At 44.1% G+C, this 24,855-nt stretch overlaps 1 protein-coding gene across 2 annotated transcripts in view; it reads right to left on the bottom strand.

Moving 5' to 3' along the window:
- NTRK2 (neurotrophic receptor tyrosine kinase 2) overlaps positions 1 to 24,855 on the bottom strand; it is a 396,903-nt gene that overhangs the window by 69,614 nt on the left and 302,434 nt on the right. For both annotated transcript variants that reach the window (XM_040244728.1, XM_040244738.1), the window contains 2 exons: positions 12,975 to 13,147; positions 4,900 to 5,134 (listed from right to left, as the gene is read on the bottom strand). In XM_040244728.1, coding sequence (XP_040100662.1) covers positions 4,900 to 5,134; positions 12,975 to 13,147 — 408 coding nt within the window. The remainder of the gene's footprint in view (positions 1 to 4,899; positions 5,135 to 12,974; positions 13,148 to 24,855) is intronic.

The following is a 24,855-nucleotide window of genomic DNA, read 5'->3' as shown; positions in this document are numbered from 1 at the left end:
ATTGGGGGCAGGAGGAGAAGGGGACAACAGAGGATGAGATGGCTGGTTGGCATCACCGACTCGATGGACGTGAGTTTGAATGAACTCCAGGAGTTGGTGATGGACAGGGAGGCCTGGCGTGCTGCGATTCATGGGGTCGCAAAGAGTCGGACACGACTGAGCAACTGAACTGAACTGAACTGAACTGAAGCCTTCTCTCTTCTATGGTTCAGGACTTTATTTTCTAGTTTATCATCCTTTTTCCTCCGGGGTAAGCAGAGTAAGGGACAAAGTACCTAAAGTTCAAAACAGTTCCTTTTGCTAGTTGTTATATCAGCTTATTTTCACAAAACGTGTCTCCCTTTCTCTCTGCTGTTGATAAACTGTATTAAGCACCTGCAGATGGTTTCCAGGCTTGTTAATATCATTTGAACACTTTAGGATTCTCACCATGGCCTTTAACCAAGTTAGATTCACTTGCTTCTTTAAATGTCCATTATTAATGAGCTTTCTAATTCTGTTTCCCTGTTTTTTCTTAAGTGAAAGATGAATTATAAGATAGAATTGCTTACCCCCACCACTATAAAACTAAAATTCAAAGTGTTGTATAAGACTTAAAAGTGAGGATTTCAGATCTTTGGGGCTCTGTACTCACCAGTGGTCACCATTCATTTTAAAGGCATGTTGAAACCAAATCATGGAAAATACCAAAACACACATTTAAAAATCTCAGTGGATCCACTGAGGCATAGTAATGATCAAGTAGACTGAGATCCTAGGTCTCTGACAGTCAGAATGTGACAGAAATCTGGTTCAGATGCTTCCTAAATGTCAGGCTTTGCCAGTGGAGGGAAGGAATAAAAACGAAATGAAAGACTGGTACCACAGAGCTGTTAATTAAAACAATTCAGAGAACATAAATGCTAGAGTAATTTTGGACCTGCCATATCAGGCTGGTTTCAATGCAAATGTAGTGTTCCGATTTCTTCCTTCTTTAGGAAGATATAATTAGCTCAGCTGCAACAGGGTGGAAGCTTTGAGGCAGCCGTTTCCTGGTGCTGCCAGCTCCCCCATGATGGAGGAACAGCTGCCACCCGCCCCTCCTGCCATAGATCACACAGAGCTGGGGCCACCCCGCAAGGCAGCTCACAAGCCACCATGAGCAGAACGCCCAGGCTGCCAGTGGGATTGGTTCTTGCTTAAAGATAAAGAACATGTAACTCCTTAAATCCAGTTGACTCCATGCCCAAACAGCATCTTTCCATGGAAGACACCCTTGGTGAAGACATAAGTCCTCATCCACTACTGTGCAGAAAGGTATTAACGTGGTGATGATGGTAGCCCACATCAGCCACAGCAGTTCCCCACCTTGGAGTGTGAAGACTTTTGAAGAAATTAAGAACAAAATAATTGCATGTGCCCACAAATGAGCTGTAAGGAGAATAGATTCCCCAGCTTCCATGGCAGAAAAGATGAAGAGAAACCATGATGAGGATGGGCTTAACACTAAGTTTATGGATGGTCCAACAGGTGGGTAACTTACGTGAAAGCAAAAGTGTCCTGGGAGGTAAGCCATACAAAGTCATGCTGGATTCACATGCAGAAACAGCAACGGCTACTTGTCCATTGGACAAACTCAAGAGAATGAACTTCATGGATAGGCTTTTGATATTTGAATAAGCAAAGATATTCTACAAATGAGTTCTATGACAATAAATACTTTCATGGAACCAAAGAGTATATTACCACTTGAAAATTTTAGAGACAGCAAAATGAAATTCATAATTTCTTATTTTTTCTAAGCTACTACTAAATCGGCCAGTTCTTATGCTCATCATCCACTCTGTACCAAATCCCACCAGGCCCACCTGTCACAGAGGTCAAGGTGAGGCTGGTTCTTCCTCCTCATCCTCAATGGGAACAATAAACAACAAAGTGAGCATATAAACCTTGAAGCTGCAACTGAATAGGGACCATGGCAGGGGGATTAAATCAATGTGGCACCTGAAGCACATTTCTTAATGACTAGGATAGTTTTGTGAAGAACATCTAACAAATAAAGAAACTGGGAATCATTATTTCCTCCAATCTATTCACAAGGAAATATTTCAAGAAAATGTCACTAAGTGGAGGATTTTCTTTTTAATAAAATAAGAATATATGGTAGATGACAAATGACAGTGTTTTAAAATGCATAAATAACCAAGGCTAAATTCTCATGTCTATAATAATGGCCACTACTTTGCTAGTATTTTTGAGGCTTTTTAAATCAAGATATAATTCTTATACCATAATATTTACCCTTTTAAAGTACATGTTCAATGATTTTTATTATATTTACACACACACTATACAATTATAGAACATTTTCATCACTCCAAAAAGAAACTCCATATCCAGAACCAGTCACTTCTCATTCTCCATTGTCCCCCAGCTTCTGGCAACCACTAATCTACCTCCTGCTCTGTGGATTTGCCTATTCTGGATATTCCGTATAAGTGGAATCATATAGTATGTGACCTTTTGTGCTTGGTTTCCTTCACTTAACCATAATAATGTTTTCAAGGTTCATATTGTAGCATGAATCAGTACATCATTCCTTTTGATTAATGAATAATAGTCCATCATACGGATGATCACATTTTGTTTATCTGTTTACTATTTGATGGACCCTTAAACTGTTTCCACTTTTGAGCTATTATGAATAATGCTGCTATTTCATTTGTGTACCTGTGTGTGTGTGTGTGTGTGTGTGTGTGTACATATGGTTTTAATTCTCTTGGGTATATACCAAGGAGTAGAATTTCTGAGTTATATGATGACTCTGTTGTACATTTTGAGGAACTGCCAAACTATTTCTAAAGCAACTGTACCAATTTACATTCCCACCAGCAATTTATGAGGGTTCCAATTTCTCCACGTCCCTGTTAACACTTCTTATTGTCTGTTTTGCCCAGTGGATATGAAGTGGTACCTCACTGTGGTTTTGATTTACATTTCCCTAATGACTGATGATGTTGAGTATCATTTTATGTACTTATTGGCCATTTGTATATTTTCTTTGGGGGCACCAAAAGAAACTTAAATCTTTCACCTATTTTATAATTGGGTAATCTATCTTCATATTGTTAAGTTTTTCAGTCCTTTTCTTCAGAATTATTTTTCCAGAGATTGTAGCAAAAGTCACTGAGTTCCACCTCATTCAGTCACAGCTTTGAGAATGAAGCATAGCTTTACTGATTTGGATAATGATAAGGCTGAAAATATTTACTGAGCACTTATTTTGTGCCAGACCACTCTGAAACCTTTATTAACGTACTGTGAAAGGGAGAGCCATTGCCAGGGCCACATGTTTCTTCCCTGGATGCTCATCAAGATCAGTAAAGATTGTTTTTAAGGAAGAGCCCATGTGTTCGTTTGTCTCCTTGGACAGGGAAATGCCCCCATCTCTCCACTCCCTGCCAAGGAAGCAGAGCTAACAGAGAACACACACCCATTGGCATGTAACCTCCTGCCGTGTTTTAGCTTTCCAGACCACACTAGTCATCACTAGACTTAGAACAAGTGCTTATCACAATGTGTATCCAAATGACAAAGGAAGAAACCCCACAAAACAATCTACAGAAGAATATGCAGCTAAGCAATGGGTTCATTGTCCTAGACTAATTGTAGCAAAGTCAGCTCAGCTAAAAGGCAGACATTGAGGTGAGAGAGGCTGCAAGAAAGACTACAGGAGACAAAAGGAGGAAGTTCTTCCTCAAAGATAAGTCATGATGGGAGGAGCAAAGGCAAGGACAGGCATGTTCTTCACCAGGCCCAATCTAGTACAAAAGTTAGTTCAGTTATAGGTTTTATCTTTTTAGGTGATATATTTCTAGAACACTTATTTGTTTTTCTTCCTACATCCCTCTGCCCTTAAAAATCAAGCATGACAACAAGAAAAAAGTGGGGGTTTGAGATGGTAGAACATGACCCCAAATCTTCACTTTCAATATCACAACTTCCCAGTTTCCAGAAATGACCCTCTTCTTTCATACCCAAGTTCTGAGATCTCAGTTAACAAATCTAATACTCCAAGGGGGCCAACTCCAGGTAATCAGTGGATTTGCATCACTGAATACAATGCTAGCTGTTAGCATGTTAAAGGGTAGAACCCAGACAGACTGGGTAGGACAGAACCTCTTACCAAGAGGCCACCAACCAAGATGGTTCTCAGGGGCAACTTCCAACATCTCAGTGCACCTTCATTTATGTGAATGAGTTCACCTAAAGTCAAACCTCAAACAAAAGGCTCCAGGCATAATTTCACGGAACCAAAACCAAACCTCTAAATCCTTTAACTTTGTGGCCTCCTGAAGTCCTCAGGGCTGCCCCTGGCACAACTCTTATGTTGAAATCTTTCTCTTGACAATATCTAGAGAACCATGGAAAGGGCAGGATGGTGTGGCAGGCTGAATTATGTCCTCCCCAGACTTACATGCAGAAGCCTTAGCCCCTAGTATCCCAGAATACAGTTGTATTCAGAGATGGGCCTTTGAAGAGGTGATTAAGCAAAAATGAGGCCATTAGGGCGGGCTCTAAACCAGTCTGACTGACATTCTTATAAGAAGAAATTTAGACACAGAGAGAGACCCCAGGGATGTATGTGCACAAAGGAACCATGTCTTCCATGTGAGGATGTACATGGCAAGAAGGCACAGACTGTAAGCCAAGGAGAGAAGCCTTAAAAGAAAACCACCCTACTGTCACCTTGAGCTTGGACTTCCAGCCTCCAGCACTGTGTGAAAATCATCTTCTGCCGTGCAAGCCACTGAGCCTGCAGTATTCTGTTGCGGCAGCCCAAGCACATGAACACAACAAGGAAGGAGGGAAGCCCAGGGAAGGAGGGCCCTGGGCCTCCTCACGGGTACAGCCACTCACCCTGTAGTAGTCAGTGCTGTACACGTCCCGGGACATGCCGAAGTCCCCGATCTTCACCAGGAGGTTCTCGCCCACCAGGCAGTTCCGGGTGGCCAGGTCTCGGTGCACAAAGTGCTGTGACGCCAGGTAGACCATGCCTGCAGCGATCTGCTGGGCGATGTGCAGCATCTGCGATTGCGTCAGCTCCGTCGGGGGGTTGCCCTCGGCCATCAGCACTGCATCCGGTCCATGCGCCCTGGGGAGGACACGAAAGGCCTCATGGAGCCTCGGCCCTTTGCCTTGAGGGGTCCTGTGCTGGTGTGGGAGGATACTGCTTGCCTTAGCGAAAATAGGAGGCAAGGACAATCCACCCCTAGTTTTACCTCCAAAACCACCAGAGTACCCAGGCTTCATTTCCCAGAAAGTCTAACATTTCCAGGACCCCATGGGCTTGAACAGTGCTCCCTCAACATTCAGACAGGTTCACCTTTTAGGGCTCTGGAACTACGCTGGGGTCAGGCACTGGCTAGAGTCCAAAACCCTAGAAAGCAGTGGGTGGCTGAAGCAAAAACAAGTGAACAAAAAAATATGCAAATTAAAATAAAACACTGGAGGAGAGTTTCACTCTCCTGGAGTCAGCAGTCATTGCACCCCAGCAGGGGCCCCAACTCTTCCCCTCTCAGCCACGTCCTGCAGCAGAGGGTCCTCACCCAGGCTGGTCCCTCCAGAGTGCAGCTCTAATCTCCCCCACTTCACCCGTTCCATGGCCCAACATGCTTTTAAGCTACCCTTGTCATCTTCAAGCCCAGCTTGGCAAAATAACTGAGCATCCTCATGCCAGGCATTCATTCCCAGTGAAAAATGCCATCTCCTTCAGCTCAGCCCCATCCCTGATCTCTAGCTCCATCTGCACGGGCCACCACAGAGGGCAGCTTTTTGAATCACAATACATTTAGTCTCTCACTGGGGCAACTTTTATCCCCCATACTATGTGTGGGGAGTGGTGAAGTATGGTGCTGTTGTATATCTTCTTTATATTCTGTCTTATCTAGTTTTCTCCCAGCTGTGTGGCAGCTTAAGGCATCTGAACAGTGGCATGTGCTTCAGGGAAGGGAGGGTCTCAGTCTTAGGATGCCACTGTTAACCCCTTACCTCCACCCCGCATTCCCCAACTTGGAATTCTGCCTGGTGAGCTAAGACTGGAGTCACTGCCCTGATGGACTGACGGGGTGCTGCAGGGCCAGGAGGAAAGGCTACTCTTGCTGCTGGACCTGCCAGGACAGTCTAAGGGCTTCTCCCTCCCAAAGGCAAACAAGGGAGAAGATCCTTCAGGACAGCTGGAAGCACTTCAAATAAACATAGAAGATTCTAAATAAATTTTAAAGTGAGTGACCCTATCCACAGTGTTCCAGAGCTATATCAGTATTTGAAAATAAGAGCCAGAATTATCCAACAACATCCAACTTGTTTTGCCCCTCCTCCTACCGGCCACGCCCACAGCCCCTCCCAACACGGCTCCAGCCACAGTGGCTCCCAAAACACACAGTCACCAGACATTTTGTTCTTGCATTTTCAGAGAATAAGCACTGGACAAGGAGGTGGGGAATTTCCCAGTTCTGGCTGTGTCCAGCCCTGTGGCCCGGGAAAGTCTTTTAGCGAGTCCAGTTTGTTGTTGTTCTTCAGTTGTTCAGTTGTGTCTGATTCTTTGTGACCCCATGGATTGCAGCACACCAGGCTTCCCTGTCCTTCACTATCTCCTGAAGTTTGCTCAAACACATGTCATTGAGTCAATGATGCCCAATCTGTAATTTTCTCATTAGTCAAAAATCCAAAGGTCTTTTATGTTGGGTTATCATTTGATTTGGCTGTAGTTGCTAAGTTGTGTCTAACTCTCATGACACCATGGACCATATCCTGCCAGGCTCCTCTGTCCATGGGATTTCATAGGCAAGAATACTGGAGTGGGTATCCATTTGCTTCTCCAAGAGATCTTCCTGATCCAGGGATCAAACTTGGATCTCCTCCATTGCAGGTGGATTCTTTACTGACTGAGCCACTGGGGCTGTCACTTAGGTTCCTTTTATCTGAAAACATCTGGATATAACCTTTCCTGTTTTTGTACAAGGCAAATTCTAACACATGTATTTCACCTCCATTCAAACTCCAGCCCTGACTGCCAATGGTCACACTGAGGAGAATACAGAAAAAGCCTTGGCTTCCTTCTGCTCAGACTCTCTTACTGGAGTAAGAAGTCTTACAGTGCAGTGGGCAAGGTTCTAGGTTATCAGAAATGAATTTGATCTCCTTCTAACATGCTAGTTTTGACCTCAGTGGGTGCAGACATCTCTGGGCCTGCTTCCTCATTCTGTGAAGTGGGGATACTGACTATACCTTCCTAATACGATTACACTAACAGAAGAGGCTTTAGACACTGCTTGTACGGCGCCTTGTGGATTTTCACTTTAAAGCCAGAGAGAAATGCTCTGAAATAAAGTTTTCCTTAAAAAAAGAAATGGATGGTGATATGAAAACATTCATTATCCCCTGTGCATTTCTTTTTGTGGTTGGCCTGTGACAAGACTCTCAAAACTGGCCCCGTCCCCTCACTAAAGGTTACTCAAACCTAATCCTTCCTAGCACTAAGGGGGCAGAGGAAAGTGACAGTATTTTCACTCATCATAGGAAATGCCAGGAAAGGGATCTAGAGATGCACATAAATTATGAAAAACACCCAGAAAATGTAAGCCAGGGTGAAATCGTCCCAGATTCAGTTCAAAGAGTGAACTACTGTGATGACAGGTAATCTGTGGCTGAAATAAGGCTGTGCACCCTCTCATCGATGTGATGGACATGAATTTGACTAGGCTCTGAGAGTTGGTGATGGACAGGGAAGCCTGGCGTGATGCAGCCCATGGGGTCGCAGAGAGTCAGACATGACCGAGCTACTGAACTGACTGACCCTCTCCTATCATGTGTGCCTGTGTATTGAGGTTGCCTGCAGGCATGCCAGGTTGCTTCAGTAGCTTCCAACTCTCTGCTACCCTATGGGCCATAGCCCTCCAGGCTCCTCTGTCCATGGGATTCTCCAGGCAAGAATACTGGAGTAGATGTTGTCGCCACAAGCTTTCTTCTCTGACACATTTTCCTCTTTACTCTGGTTGATGGATCTGTACTCCTGGGAGTTATACCTTCTGCATTATGGCAGCACCTGGACTGCTCTGTCCTCCAGTTTCTATAGTACTGGGAGATTCATGGAGCCACTGGAAGTTTCAGGAACTGTAGAATTTAAGGAACAAGTCAGTTGCTGAGAGAAAGTAGAAGGGGGAATGGGTACTGCTGTGTTTAGAAATGGCATCACATGGCTTGTACAGTCTGGATCATTTTGACCCTCTATAACCTCATGAATGGGGCTTCCTAAGTGGTGCTGGTGGTAAGTAATCCACCTGCCAATGCAGGAGACCTAAGACGCGGTTCAATCCCTGGGTAGGGAAGATCCCCTGGAGGAGGGCATGGCAACCCCCTCCAGTATTCTTGCCTGGAGAATCCCATGGAGAGAGGAACCTGGTGGGCTATGGTCCATAGGATAGCAGAGAGTTGGAAACGACTGAAGCAGTTTGGCACACCTGCACACAACCTCATGAATACACACGAACACGTGATAGAAGACGGGACACAGCATTATTTCAGCCCCAGAAATCCAGACTCCTCTAAGAATCTTTCTGTGGCAGAGACTTTAGGAAAGAGAAAAAGGTAGAGGCCAGTGCAAAAGGCCACCTCTGTGTGTGCAAAACCCCCATCCTGCAGCAGTCTGCTCCACAGCACTGGAAAGCAGGGGCTCTCCAGGGTCCCCTGCCCTGTACCCCCTCCCCTGGGTGGTGGGGCAGGCTCCTGCATTGTTAACCAGACATTTCTCCTGCTCAGTTCTGGGTATCTTGAGTAGAAAGTCCTGGTGTAAAAAGAGGGCAGGCAAGGCTTTTAAATAAGTTCTTAAGAGGAGTGCAAGCAAAGGTAACAACCCCTCTCTGCTTCACTCCACAGGGTACCCTGCAGCTCTTGGAAATAGCAACATATTTCACCTCTTTCAGAAGAACATGCCTCAAGACGGGAGAGCCCCTCTGGGCTTGGGGAGCAGGTAGCAGGGTCAGGATTCTGACCAGGAAGGCTTCCCTCCCTGCCTTGGCCTGTTGTCTCCCAGTGTGGGTGGCAGAAGCACTCAGCCACACTCTTGTGGCTCTTCAGTTCAGCTCAGTTCAGTCGCTCAGTCGTGTCCGACTCTTCGTAGCTCCATAAACTGCAGCACGCCAGGCCTCCCTATCCATCACCAACTCCCAGAGTCCACCCAAACCCATTGTGACTCTAGAACATTACAAAACACTGCTTCCCTTCTGGTTTTTAATGGCTCCTTCAAGAGGAAGTGTTGATGTGGTTGAGACAATGGGGTTTGCAGCCAGGGGCTCTGGGTTTGAATCTCATCTCTGTCATTCACTAGTCATGTGACTGTTTTTTCAACTGTATACTGTGGATGTTGGTGTGCTTTGTGCTGTGCTAAGTCACGTCAGTCATGTCTGGTTCTTTGCAACCCCATGGACTGTAGCCCGCCAAGCTCTTCTGTCCATGGGATTCTCCAGACAAGAGTACTGGAGTGGGCTTCCATGCCCTCCTCCAGGGGATCCTCTCCACCCAGGGGTTGAACATGCATCTCTTAGGTCTCCTGCATTGGCATGTGGACTCTTTACTGCCAGCACCACATAGGAAGCCCCAGGGATAATGGTAATAATAGCTTATTAAGTTGATACATTTAAAACATTTAGAATGCTTAGAAAGACTCAATAAATAGCTGTTTTGTTTGGCCTTGCCACGAGGCTTGAGGGATATTCGTTCCCTGATCAGGTGTTAAACCTGGCTGCCAGCAATGAAATTTCCTTGTCCTAACCACTGGACAACCAGGGAACTCCCAATAAACAGCTGTTATCACTTGAAAAAAGGGCCCTTTTCTATATTCCCTTCATTGAAGGTAATTCAAGAGACTTCTAAGAGGAAAAATTGTAATCTCCCTGAAAGTAAGGACTATGCTTGACTCCTCATCTCCCAGCCAACCTAACATAAGGCCTGTTCCTGTTGGTCCTTAATGGCTTTGGGATGAATAAAAGGGGTGGCAGGATAACTGTAGACATCTGTCTTCACAGAGAAGTTCCAATGATACTTGAGGACACAGTGCATGGCAGCGTACGGACATGGTTCCCTCCCAGGAGGAGAGGACAGACTGTAGTTCACAGCACATCCTTGCACCTGAGAACCTGATTCTTGGCATAGAAAACCTTTTGCTCTCAGAATTCAGCAGGTTCTGAAATTGAGTAGAGGAGGTTTTCAACAACTCCCTGCCCTGTACAAGCTGCCAAGGGAGAATCAGGTGCCTGCTCCTTCTGGAAGGCACGGAGAACTAGGGATGGAGCTGAGAGTGAAGGAATCAACATGCACACACACAAGCACACACATGTGTGCACACACACACACGTGCACAGTCTGAGCTCACAGAGGCATTTACTTGAGTCCAGGTGAGTACATTTGAATCTATTATTCTACAGTTTGGGGAAAGCACCATTTTACAATAGGGACATAGTCTAGAACATGGGAATAGAAGGAAATTAGTTCTCCTATAAGCAGCTAGGTCTCAACTAAATGCAGCTTCTTTTCTTCCTTTCACATTAGATGAGTCAAACTGTGTATAAGCTCCCACTATCCTCTCTCCTACCACCTGTGTACGTGTATTCATGAGGCTAGAGACGGTCAAAATGATCCAGACTGTACAAGCCATGGGATGCCATTTCTAAACACAGTAGTACCCTCTCCCCATTTCACTTTCTGTCAGCAATTGACTTATTCCTTAAATTATACATTTCCTGAACTTTCCAGTGGCTGCATGAAGCTACTGGTACTGATTTTATTGGAAATCTCTCTCTAGTGCCTGCGGAAACTGGAGGAAGACAGAGTAGTCTAAGTGCTGCAGTAATGCAAAAGGTGTAACTTTCCCCGGATTATGGATCCTTCAACCAAAATGAAGAGGAAAATGTGCCAGAGAAGAAGGGCTATGGATGCAACATCTATTGATTACCTGCCATCACAATGGGTTTCCCTGATGGCTCAGACAGTAAAGAACTTGCCTGTAATGCAGGAAATCTGGGTTTGATCCATGGGTCTGGAAGAGCCCCTGGAGAAGGATATGGCTATCCACTCCAGTATTCTTGCCTGGAGAATTACATGGACAGAGGAGCCTGGTGGGCAATAGTCCATGGAGTTGCAAAGGGTCAGACATGACTGAGCGACTAACAATACATTAGCCTTTTCTAACGCACAGCATTAGCCATCACAATAGTCCTAACACCAGTCCATGAGATGGATGTTATTATACCCCTTTTGCAGGTGAGAAAACTGAGGCCAGTAAGGAACATGTTCCTTATTTCTCTTAAGTTAAACTATCTACCAAGGAATCATAGCTAACAACTGCATTTTAAAGAAAACAGCATGTTAGAGCCAGATGTGTCTTTGAGAGGATCTAACTCAGACCCACCTGAGGGTTGAGGTGATTGAGGCAAAGTGGGTTGGGGACCCACCCACAGGCCCCAAGCAGCAGATGCAGAACAGGAAGGAGAACTGTGTCTTCCAGCCCTCACCACTGAGACTTCTTACTTTTCCCATTGTGTAAGATCTTAAATGTGTGGCTTCCATTTGCACATCTGCTTAATGTAAATAAAAGCATCACTTGATCTCCTTCACCAAGGAGTATCAGGATCACCACACTTATTCTCTCCCCTGGTAGATACAGGATAAGAAAGCTCACTATGGGTTCCAGTAGAGTGACCACAACCATCCTCTATCTCCCTCAATAAACCCAGCTCCCTTCAGTTTCCCTCACTGAGGTAGTTGGTGTATGAGTAGAAATCACTAGTAGCAGGATTCAAGCTTCTGCTTGTTGAAAACATCCTACCGGCTTCTGTGCCATGAGCTTTCTATTCATTCTAATTCAGCCTCATGCTTACCCTGCTGGCTCAGTAGTGTCATCAGAACAGCTAAGAGACTTGCCCGAGGTCATTCAGCTAATACATGCCAGAGCTGAGATTCAACTCCAGCACAGCATCCTGCCTGGATCATTAGTGTCCCCTCAAGAGACACTACTCTGTGATGCCTTTCACTTTGTGAGGTATCTCTCACTCATTATATCTTGCAGCCCCTCCCAGGCCCCTGCACCCATTGCCCCAAGGAAGGGATCTGCCTGAGAACCTGCCATTGAAACAAGACCCAGTTTGGCCAGTGCTGGAAATCCAAGTGACAACCCTATTTAACAACCCAACAACTCCCTTTTATCCACCATGCTTCCCCTTTCCTCATTTTGCCACCTTTCAGTTTCTCCCTGACCACACAACCCCCAGATGAAGCTGGCCATCTTTTCCTGACTTCAGGGACTTGACTTGAGTCCCAATCCTGAGTCTTCCTTAGACCTGTCCTTCCTTCTAGATGTTTCACTCTTTTGATGGTGTTCTTTTCACTCAATCCTCTGACCTACTGACCTCCTGGTTCTGCTTTCTGTCCTCAGAACAGAGTCCAAATGTCCATCTTTCCAGCCATGACTCCTCTTACCTCCTTGTCTAAACCTCCCTTTGCCCTGTTTTTTTGCGTTGTTGGGTGTCTCCAAGACTCATCACTCTCACCAGCCCTTCTCCTGGGACACCTGGGAGCCTGAGCTCTTGCTGTTTCCTTTATCAGAACAACACTCTTCCCTTATCCACCAGGCAAACTCCTACAGATCCTAAGGCCCACCTCAGCTGTACATGTCATGTACCATTTAATAAGCCAACACTCAATAAATGCAGGCGGGAAGGAGTGGAACCATTAGTGTCACGTTAGTAGAGTTTGATGGTTCAGGAAAAGAAGCAGGGCAGTGGACTTGGCTCTTTTTCTGTGGCAGGCATTGGTGTTGTCACCAGGATAGGTGGTTCAGAAAGGTCCAGGGGCCCCTTGGTCATTCCTGGGAACTTCCTGTCCTCACCCCCAGCTCGTATGGAGCCTACCTCCCCCCTGGCTCCCAGCGCCTCCCATACCTGAGGAATTTGTTGAGGTCCCCGTGCTTCATGTACTCGAAGACCATTATGAGTGGGTCGCCCTCCACGCAGACGCCATAGAACTTGACAATGTGCTCGTGCTGGAGGTTGGTCAGCAGCTCGGCCTCGCGGTGGAAGTCCTTGCGTGCATTGTCGCTGGCATCCTTCAGCGTCTGAGGACCAGGGGCAGAGAAGAGAAACCAACACAGCTTAGACTGAGGGTGTGAGTGGGAAGCTGTCAAGAAGTAATTATTCTAGGGGGCTTGAGGTTCCTGGATGGGAAGGACATTCATCCCATGTATCACTCACTCAGGTATCAAAACATTGAGAACAAATGGCCTAATTTCTGAGGAAAAAAATGTTTGTATGAAGAACTGAAGAAAAGCTCCTTCTGGATATGCAAAAGTTTTACAGTTTATGAAGCATTTGCATAGGTGTTCTCTATTAAGCAACTGACATGAACTTCTCTTTTTACAGGATGTTGAATATATTTCCTTGTGCTATACAGTAGGTCCTTGTTTATTTTATATATATTAAATAGTAGTGTATATCTCTTAAACCCAGATTCCCAGTTTATCCATCCCTCCTCCTTTCCTCTTTGGTAAACATAAGTTTGTTTTCTATGTCTGTGAGTCTATTTCTGTTTTATAAATAAGTTCCTTTGTATCATTTTTTAGATTCCACAAATATTTGTCTTTCTCTTCAGGTCCATCCATGTTGCTGCAAATGGCATTATTTTGTTCTTTTTATGGCTGATTAATATTCCATTGTATATATGTACCACAATTTCTTTATTCATTCATCTGTTGCTAGGCATTTAGGCTGTTTCCTTGACTGTTATGTCTTGGCTATTATGAATAGTGCAGGTATAAACATTAAACTGCAAGTATCTTTTTGAATTAAAGTTTTCATCTTTTCTGGATACATGTCATGAGTGGGATTGCTGGATCATACGGCAACTCTGTTTTTAGTTTTTTAAGGAACTTCCATACTGTTCTCTATAATGGCTGTACCGACTTACATTCTGACCAACAATGTAGGAGGGCTCCCTTTTTGCCATGTACTCTCCAGCATTCGTTATTTGTAGACTTTCTGATGATGGCCACTCTGAGCAGTGTGAGGTACAGCTGTTAAGATTTTTATCCTCATCATTTTTAACCATGGTCCCAATCATTACCTCTCCCATTTGGGGGCCAGTTGGGCTTCCCTCATAGCTCAGTTGGTAAAAAAAATCCGCCTGCAATGCAGGAGATCCCAGTTTGATTCCTGGGTCGGGAAGATCCCCTGGAGACGGGATAGGCTACCTACTCCAGTATTCCTGGTCTTCCCTTGTGGCTCAGCTGGTAAAGAATCCACCTGCAGCTGTGGGTTCCACCTGGGTTCAATCCCTGGGTTGGGAGGATCCCCTGGAGAAGGGAAAGGCTACCCACTCCAGTATTCTGGCCTGGAGAATCCCAGGGACTGTACAATCCATGGGGTCACAAAGAGTCGGACACGACTGAGCAACTTTCACTTTCACTTGTACTTTCTAGGCGGTCCTGTCCACCTCACCCCCACTCATACAGACTTTGTAAAGCTTTGTATTATGACAATATTTAGTAGAGAGAAGAACATAATAAACCCTCAGGTACCCATCTTCCAGCTTCAACAATGAAGATATCTCTAATCTTTATTATGTAAGCTCTCCAAAAGACTTCCCCAGCTTGTGCCCCACCTACTGCTGGCTCAGGAAATGTCTGTGCCAGCGAGCTCATGAAGGCCAGTCATGCTGCCACAAAAACCATGTCCACGAGCATGCAGATGGGCTCTGGTGCCTCTAGTTCTCTGTTCATTCCATTCTGCCTCCCACCACAGTGTCACAACAGGGCACAACTAGCATTTGTTGATGCCACACAGACGCTGAGCTCCTGTCCTATGCCAGTCCCTGACCAGAGCTGCAGTGGCATCAAGAAGGTGTTGACCTAAATAGCGGCCTCAGACACTCATGAGCAAATAGGGTGATAAATCACAATTATAATTCAACCTCCAGACACAGTGCCTGAATGATCTGGCTCCCCTGCATCTTTATCCAGCTTGACCTCTTGACACGCCTGTCTTGAAATTTATGCTCCCACCTTATGAAATGTCTGAAGCTGCCCAAGTGACACAAGCCACATTCCTCCTGCCCTGTCCCTGTTCATCTCTCTGCCTGGTATGCTGACTTGGCTGGGGTCACCAATGTTGGAGGTTGAATAATACCTTGCCCCAAAGGTATCCACATTCTAGTCCCTGAATGTGTTACCTTACATGGCAAAGGGGACTTTACAAATATGATTAGGTTAAAGATCTTGATATGGGGAGATGACCCTAGGTTATCTGAGTGACTTCGATGTCATCACAAACAAGGATCCCTATGAGAGACAGGCAGGAGGTTTTTCCAGCAGTCATGTGTGGATGTGAGTGTTGGACCATAAAGAGGGCTAAGTGCTGAAGAATTGATGCTTTTGAACTGTGGTGCTGGAGGATACTCTTGAGAGTCCCTTGGACTGTAAGGAGATCCAACAATCCTAAAGGAAATCAACACTGAATATTCACTGGAAGGACTGATGCTGAAGCTGAAGCTCCAATATTTGGTCATCTGATGTGAAGAGCAACTCACTGGAAAAGACCCCGATTCTGGGAAAGATTGAAGGCAGGAGGAGAAGGGGATGACAGAGGATGAGATGGTTGAATGGCATCACCAACTCAATGGACATGAGTTTGAGCAAACTCCAGGAGATGGTGAAGGACAGGTAAGCCTGGCATGCTGCAATCCATTGGGTCTCAAAGAGTCAGACATGACTTGGTCGCTAAGTCGTGTCTGACTCTTTGAGACCCAATGAACTGAACAACAACAAAGAGGAGCAAGAGAGAGAAGCTATTAGGATAGAAGCAGAGATGAGAGAAGAGAGAAGATACTATACTGCTGGCTTGGAAGAATGAAGAAGAGGCCATGAGCCAAGGAATATGGAGAGCCTCTAAAGTCCAGACAAGGCAAGGAAAAGAATTCGACCGTAGACCCTCCAGAAGGAGCCAAAGCATCCTAACCTTAACTAAGAAAACCTAATTTCAGATATCTGCCCCCAACAATGTGAGAGAAATAATTTGCATTGTTTTGGCCCCTGAGTTTATAGTAATCTGTTACAGCACCTGTAAGAATACATAGACTACCACTACCCCTGGTTAACACCTAGCAGTCCTCCAAGACTAGGCTCTGCCATCACCTTCCTGAGAAGTGTTCACTGACACATGGATTGTTGTCACGTCCATGCGGCCTGGCCCCCCAGGCTAGCTTGGACAACCCTCATAGGTGCACCTCATCCCACCTCTATCATATCACCGGCCATAGTACACTCTAATTGCACATTTATTTGCTTATCTCTGGTATAGATGGTAAGCTTCTTGACCCAGGGACTGTGTCTCCACCTCTGCACTGCTGGCACTGGGCACAGCACCAGGCACATGGTGTACAGTCCAGAGGTGTTTGTGGAATGGGTGATAAAGGCCATGAGAAGCAAACATGGGAGCAAAAGAGGAGGTCAGAGGGAAGCCCAAAGGACTCCTCCTGGGAGAGGTGGCATGTGACTCCCTTCTTCAAGGAAACTGCAGTAGGTCATGATCAAAGTTAGATGGCAAATGGGAACATCTATATTCACTTAAGTAGACACTGGAACAGAATGAAAGCACTGTCATCCGCCAGGTGTGTCTGAGTGCAGGGCTCAGCACTGTGTCCTGTGTCCAAGAACTCTGTCCCGTACTTGGTGGCCATTGTGTAGCTCACTGCCTTGGGTCTGATCTCCCTGTGTGGATGCATCTGACCTGGACAACAAATGGACCTTGGGATATGCCACAGGTCAGGATCCCTGGGGAGAAGACTGAGATGGAGTTTGGAGGGCAAGATACGTATTGGGATTCATACCTGTGGGAGGAATTGGGCAGAAAGTGAGGCTAAGCTGTGATGCAGTCTAATAGAAGCTCATCTGCCCTGTAGGATGAGCCTTCAGAGTGGCCCTGAGTTAGGCAAAGGGGGCTGGGCCTTTATAGACCCTTAACAATGAACCATTGGATGGTGGACACACCAGAAAAGGAGTATGACCTTGAGTGGACTTGCTGAGCCCTCATAAGTTGCTGGCACCCATGGACTGTCTGTTGCAGCAAGTCCTTCATTCCCAGGGGGTCTGGGTGGTCTGTCATTGAGTTTACCACACAGTGAGTTTGTAATATGCAATCAACCCCACCTAAGACTGCTCTCCAGACAGTACACGGAGAATACGCAGGGCTTGCCTTGCATCAGCAACAGGAAATATAAGCAGCAGCAAGATCATGGAGTCTTTTCTGTTACGACCTTTCTAGAAGCTAGCATTTTCATAAACTGCCTTTAGTAGGATTTGAAGCTTTCTTTCCAGTGACCTAACCTAAGGAGATAGGAATTGTAGGTATACTTCTCATTAGACCAGACACAGTTGCTTCTTATGTCAAATTCTAGAGATCCTGGAGATGTCATTCCCCAAAAAAAAGTGTCTGGTGATGGGGTTCACTATTCTCCCTCAAGAGTGTGGTTTTCTGAGAAGTGCCCCTAAAGGCACCACTGGTTCTGCTTGGAAAGTGAGCAGATTTGGGCCAGTGAGTGCTCAGAGAGGCCATAACGCTGTGATAGAGTCATTGCTACAGAAACTGCACATTTCTTCATATAATAACAAAATAAACAGTGACTGAAAATTTGAGGTCTAGGGCTCTGCTCCCTTTCAGCTCAGAAAACTGGGCTCATACACTTTCAAACTAATCTCCTCTCATCTCTGTTGCATTGCAAGTGAGAAGAACTTATCTTGGCGATTTGTTTACCTTGGTTTCACCCACTGGCCATTTCTTAGCTGGTTTTTTTTTTTTTTTTTTAATCTACCCACTGTTTTGTAGATGAGGTGAGTAGATGGACATGGAAGGATGCCCCTCATGTCCTTATCAGCTTTGGGCTCACAGAGCAAAACACACACAGAGCATTTCTTACACTCGGATTTCCATTATGATTTTGGTAAGTGCCCGTCTCCCCTACGTCCTTTGACAGAAGTGTGTTGTGTTCACCCATTTATCACTGGCTGCCTATCTCAGTGTCTGGCAACTTCAAGAACCCCTGATCCATGAGGTCTGTGCAAACTAGAGATTAAGGAGCACTGGGAAAGGATGAAAAGTGATTGGTCATCTGGAAAGACAGAGCATGAGCCCAAGTAAGGAACAGAAATGAAGGAAGCATCTGGAAGAGAAAGCAGGTAGGGGGGTGCAAGGTTAAGGAGAGGACAGCCCAAAGCACTCTCTCCTGGACAGCTGGCCCCAAAGTTTGTGTAGATTTTGACACTGGTGATACCCACAGGGAAGCGGTTCTCGTTTCACATCAAAAGATCCAGGTTCAAACCTTGGCTCTGCTCCGGACCTCTCTGAACTCTGGTTTTCTCTTCTGTAGGATAAGGAAGGGGTAACAATGTCATTTCCTTCACAGGCTGCCTGGGAGGACTAGGTGAGGTAGTCTAAGCTGAAATACCTCCCCAGCTCCCTGGTACAGACTGATATTTGGGAGATTCAAACTTGAAACTTCAACCAATTTGCATTCAATTCGCTCATGCTAAGTAAGATCTGAGAAGGCCAAAAGATGTATGGATAAGGCATGAGGCCAGTCCAAGGCATGAAAGTACCTCGGAGACTGCCTTGGTTCCCTCCTGAAATCCCTTGAAGCCTGTGGAGCTTTCTCAGAGATCCAGTCTCTTTATGCAGTCTGCTTTGAGTTGCTGAGATACGTCATTTCTAAGGCCTTGTTCCATCTTTAACCATGAACTGGAGAAGGCAACTGAGATTTTCAGGTCATTATCAAAAAGCATGAACACATTCTGCAGGTAAACATTCTTCTCAAGTTTCAGCTATGTAGTATTGACTCAAGAATGTTAGATTTTGTGTGTTTATATGTGTGTGTTAGAAAGAGAGAAAAAGAGAGAGATGAAAGGATGTCAGACAGCAGGGTAGAGTGGGAAGGAAGACAGGGTTTTCTTGTGTTGGGGGCACCAAACTGAAAGACTTAACAAACATCTCATATTTCCATTCCCCAAAGCAAAATCCTACAAGAAGAGACTCCACTCTCAGTGCAAAACTGTGCTTAAAAACTGTGCTTCAGTACTATTTCTCAATTTAAGAACGGAGATCTCACTATTCATGGGACAAATGTATTTAACAAATCTGGCTTCATCCTATGTATGTGCCCATCCATTTTTACATGTAAAGTTCTTTTGCTAAATTATGATCCAATTCTATTTTAAGAGATTCAGAAAATATGGCGGTAACGAGTTGGGCAAAATCATCCTCTGAATTTGGCACTCGAAGAACAGAATTTTTCTAAGGGTGGAACCATAGCCAGACAGCAATCAGAAGCTGGAAAAATCCTGCTATCAACCCTATTTATAAATTTCATCTCTGTTTTAGCACCGTGGCTGATTGTCATTTTACTCAATTAAGGGTTGCTTGGCTAGTTCCCCAAGTCCCTTGGCAATGGACACAGGGTGGCAGCTTCCCTCACTGACAATCCCTTCCACTTAAGTTTCATTTTGATAGGCGTATTTGCCCCACCATTGAACACTGCTATTTTCTTACTCCTAGCATCTGCTTTGTAGCTTCATTTCATCTTATTCCTGGTGAATTTCCTGACACTCTAAAGATGCTATCCTTTCTGAAGACATTCTCAAGGGAGAAGACTTATCCAGAGCTTCAGTGAGTTACTGCCTGGTGTTCACATTGATCCAGAGTTGGAAGAGTGGATTAAAATGAAATAAACTCAAGTACAGAACTGAAGTGAAGGTAAAATAGGAGGGAAAAAAAACAAAAGAAGATTAACATTTTTCTGAAATGCTTCCACAGAATATTAAGACTAATGGGAAGCTAGTGGGAGAAGCCAGAGGACTTATTTGAAACCATTGGTGTGGCTGGATGCTATGGGACATGACAAATGATTCTGTGTTCAAAGTATAGGTGGTTTAGGAGTTGTTTTTCAGTTGCCAAGTTGTGTCCAACTCTTTGCAACCTCATGGACTGTAGCATACCAGGCTTCCTGTACCTCACCATCTCCGGAGTTTGCCCAAGTTTATGTCCATTGAATCAGTGATGCCATCCACCTATCTCATCCTCTGTCACCCTCTTCTCCTTCTGCCTTCAATCTTTCCCAGCATCAGGGTTTTTTCCAGTGACACAAGGTAAAATGAAGACTATCCTTTTTAACATGCTGATCTTATATCTTTCTCTTATACATTTTAGAGAGCAGAGAAATAGAGTTAAGGTGAAAGATAAAAAGAGAGATTATTATGGCAAAACCTTATTATGCACTATGCATACCACTGTGCTTAAAGCAAAAAAGGCAATGAGTAAACTCTCCTACAAGGCAACCAATATCTGTGAGAATTGTGGCCAACATGCCTAAGTGTTTCTGGGTCAAGATCTGTTTCTAACTGAGACTGTTTACTCTTCTGAGGTCTTCCAGATCTGCAATGTCCAAAATGGTAGCCAACAGCTACATGTGGTCAGTGATAATTTGAAATATAGCTGGTCCAAACTGAGATATGCTACAAGTGTAAAATACAGATTTCAGATTTTGAAAACTTAGTATGCATAAAATATCTCATTAATATTTTTAGATTAACAGTATGTTGAAATGAAAATATTTTAGGTAGATTGAGTTAAATAAAATACATTAATAAAATTAGTTTCATCTGCATGTTTATACTTTTTACGTGCAGACTAGGAAATTTTGAAACACAAACAATTTGTGGTTTGCTTTTGTGACTCACGTTGTACTTCTACTGGACAGATCCATTCTATAAAATCTACCTTAGGAGGCTATTAATGAGTCAATCTGCTTTGGGGGAAAACAATGCTAAACTGAAATAGCGTTAAGACAGACACTCTCCTCATACAGTTCCTTACAGGCAATGATTACTCAAGTATTTAGAAGGAGATGGTGAAGGACAAGGAAGCCTGGCATGCTGCAATCCATGGGTCACAAAGAACTGGACACAACTGAGCAAATGAACAACAAAAGCCACAAGACTGTATGATTCTTCTAACTTATAGGGTCATCTCTGAAGAAAAGTAGATGAAGCTTCTAACCAATTCTTACAAAAGTGGAATTTTGAGGAGTATATTTTAACAAATTCAGAGAGAGAAAGAGCTTGATAGAAATAAAATCTTAGAAACTAAGAAGAATGTAGTAACTGCCCTCCTAACATTCCTAGAGATGTAAAAGCTAATTAGATGACTGAATAAAACAATATTGCTCACACACACACCTAGATAGTTCTCACTGTACTAGAAACAAACACTCTGTATATCAACTCAATGATATGTAACTGGCCCTTGCAAGGATTTTAAATATATACCAAGTGGCAGTCTCAAATACAAGATTCATAGCCAGGGTGCTGATTACTGCTATGTTTATTTTCACAACCATGCTCTCATGGTTCCAACTTTAACAAGTCAAACATCTAATGGGAATCATGAGGTTAATTTCTAATTTACATACTTTAAGTACTTATAGAATTTGGGGAATAAGATTGATGGTTTGTGTGTGTATATCAAGTTGCATATTACAAATGCTAATCTTTGAAAGACAGGAAATTAATTCACAGCAACTGTCATATTAGAGAAATATTGACTCAAAAAACTGAATCAGAAGTTGGCCTCCAATATGGACAATTGCAAGATACTTACAGGCTTTAACTACAACAGCATTCAATTGACTGAGATAATTCCACTGGATAGAAAAGAGCTGATGGGTCTCTGTAGACCCTGATTTGACTCTGAGTTGGGCTGCCATGTTAAAGTCAATTAAAAAGCAGCCCATCTACCACAATGCATATTTTCCAGAGATGCACAGGAGTTAAATGAATACCCCAGCTATGTTTGGTATCAGATGAGTCCTCAGTAGAGTGAAATGTACTGCTTGGTTTCAGCATTTCTGAAAAGATGTATGTAAATTGGAGAAAAGCCAAGAAAAAAAAGGGTTAAGGAGACAAATTAACGAGACAAAAAACAGATCTCCCATCAAAGGTTAAAAGTTGAAGTTACTGGGGAAGGGACATTGATGGAGCAACTTAATAACTGGGGCCCAAGTGACTCCAGTACAAGAGGGATTCTGACACGGGAAATGTTACTGTCCATCCTACAGCACATGTGAGTGTACACACACACACACACACACACACACACACACACGAGCACATGTATACACATGCATTCACCAAGAAAGAATGCACTCCCACTACAAGAAGATAGAGATCTATTAAGCAGTGTCCAGACAATAAGATGATTAAGCCTTTTAGCAAGCCACCATTAAAAGTTTTACAATTTGTTACCAGAAACTTATAAAGATGGAATTGATAGTATTTTCTGCAACATTATATTCTGTTAAGGAATATAAACTATCTTTTAAGGGCAACACTGACAAATAGTCTCTTAACTACATTAATCTTGTCATCAATTTCTATTTGTGGGAAAGGAATTTCACATACTAAAGTAAATTAAAAAGAGGAGAGGGGCACAGGAAGAGGGAGGAATGGGTGAGGGACTTCACAAATAATCAAGATGTGAGAACAGAAGGATGACTCTTCTTAAAAATTAAAAAGAAGGACGGAAAGAAGAAAGACAGGGAGGAAAGGAAGGAAGGAAGAGAAGAAGGGAGAAAGAAAATAGCCATCTGGTTTAGAAATAAACTTGTGTGGATAAAGTACTTGAATTGATGAACTCTTGACACTCTTTCTTATCTATAGATTGTAGCCCTGTTCCAGAACCAGTGGTTCCTGGAAAGCGGTTCTTTTCAAGCTCTTCCACTGCCCTTACAAATATTTTAAGACAACTGGCTTTAGTTGCTTCTGGCCTATAAGTGGGCTCATCTGTGTCACTTGATCACACTGGATTCTTGGACTGCAGGCAGGTGCCTGGCAGGAACACGGAGTGGAATAACTGGACACATGGTATTTCCTTCTTAAGGAATCTAAAGGTGAGTTATAGAGACCATGGGAACAGCAGCTGGCAGGAGGCAGCAGCCCAAGCCAGGGAGCACAGAGGGGTGAGATAGCTGTGCCATGCCAGCAGGGAAGCCTGGAGGACAGACCTAGTACCTCCTGCAAGGGTAACAAAGGGACTGCCCTAAGGGCCAGTTCAGATCCCAGCGAGCTTCTAGATCCAACTGCTCTACTCACAGTGAGGTCCTGCAAGTCCTATTTGAGTTGGTCATTCAGTTTTTCCCGTCAGATCTCTTTTCTCTGTCTTCTCACTTAGCAGCTCTACCATTCTTTCAGGGAACAAACGCCTCCCTACATTTGGTCAACATGTGTGAGGAGGGCTGACCTCGCCTTCCATTTGCAGGTATAGGCATGTGACCCAGGCCTGGATAATCAGAACATTCTATTCCCTTGGCTGGAGGGCCTGGTGAAACAACTCAAGATAAACCAATAGGAGTTGGCCTTTCGACTTGTGCATAATTGTTGGGAAAGAGGAGTTCTCTTTTGGGTTGCCAGGATGGCTGCATGTAAACCGAGAGCAGTTTCTTGCTGAATCTTTACCATAGTATGGGGAGAACCTGCCCAAGAATGCATTCAGCATAGAAGAAAGCAGAGCCGAGAGATGGAGAGAGAGAAAGAGAGAGAGAGAGGGAATTGCTGATGCCAGGGAGCTAGAGCACCAACAGCAAGGTTTTCCAGTAGTCTGGGCAAATAAATTCCCTTTTCTGCTTAAACCAGCTTGAGTTGGGTTTCCAATGAACATTATACTGCTCTTATTGTACTGCTCTTATATACTGCTAAAAGCTGATTGAGATATTTTGCTTGCATCCCCTCACGAGGCGAAAGCACTCACTCTGGAATTTTCTTTATTTCCACCTATTTCCTTGAATTACATTTCTATTTGGGAAAACAAGAATATCTCTCTTATTATCATACACAATTGAGCAAAACTACCCACTCCTCTGTATTACCTCATACATCATATTGAATTTCCTCAATTTGGTTTATAGAGCATGTGTAGGATTCAGTACATGAAAATATGATGCACAGGGAGCCTGGGGCTGATGTGGAGGTCAGAGTTTTAGTCCTTGGTCTGACATTAAGTGATCTCGTTCAAGCTATGTGACTTTGGAAGGATCATTTATCTTCTCTGGGCCCCTCTTCTGTTTCCTCATTGGCAAAAAAGTATGAGTTAAACTAAAGAATTTCAATAATAGCTCTATATTTCTGCATAGTGATTTAGTTATTTCTAAAATGATTTCTCATTAGATTACATGATATATATATATATATATATACTCATATACTATACACACATATAAATAGTTGATCAAATCATTTCCTTAGTTAGAAGTGCCAACTGCCAACTCTTTACTTTTTCAAAAGGCTCTTTTTCAATAGTCCATCCATCCATCCAACAAGCATTTATTGCCTGCTACTACATACTAGGCAATGTGCTAAAAGGTATGATTCCTACCCTCAAGAATATGCCACTCTACTGGAGAAGATAGACAAATGTTGCTGATTAAATATACCCACAAATACATGTACTGATTAACAGCCTTAACAAATGCTCTTAAGGACAAGTACAGATGCCTTAATAACATGGAACTGGGAGATCTGACCTAGACCAGGGAGTAAGAGGAAGTCTCCTTGAAGGGGTAACTTGAGATGAGAGCTGATGGGTGAGAGGAGCTGTATGGCTCCTATGTAGGGCTGGGCCCCCCAGGCACGGGCATGGCCATGGTGTGTTAGATACTATGTGAGCTGGCTCGTGGTAACATGCCACAGAGTGTATCAGTCAACTTTGCCAAAACCCTTGCATCATTTCCTCT

This window comes from Oryx dammah, unplaced genomic scaffold (genome assembly GCF_014754425.2).
Source record: "Oryx dammah isolate SB20612 unplaced genomic scaffold, SCBI_Odam_1.1 HiC_scaffold_1, whole genome shotgun sequence".
Taxonomy (NCBI): Eukaryota; Metazoa; Chordata; class Mammalia; order Artiodactyla; family Bovidae; genus Oryx; species Oryx dammah.
Note: the sequence above shows the minus strand (reverse complement) of the source record. Positions and strands in the feature narration are given on the sequence as shown.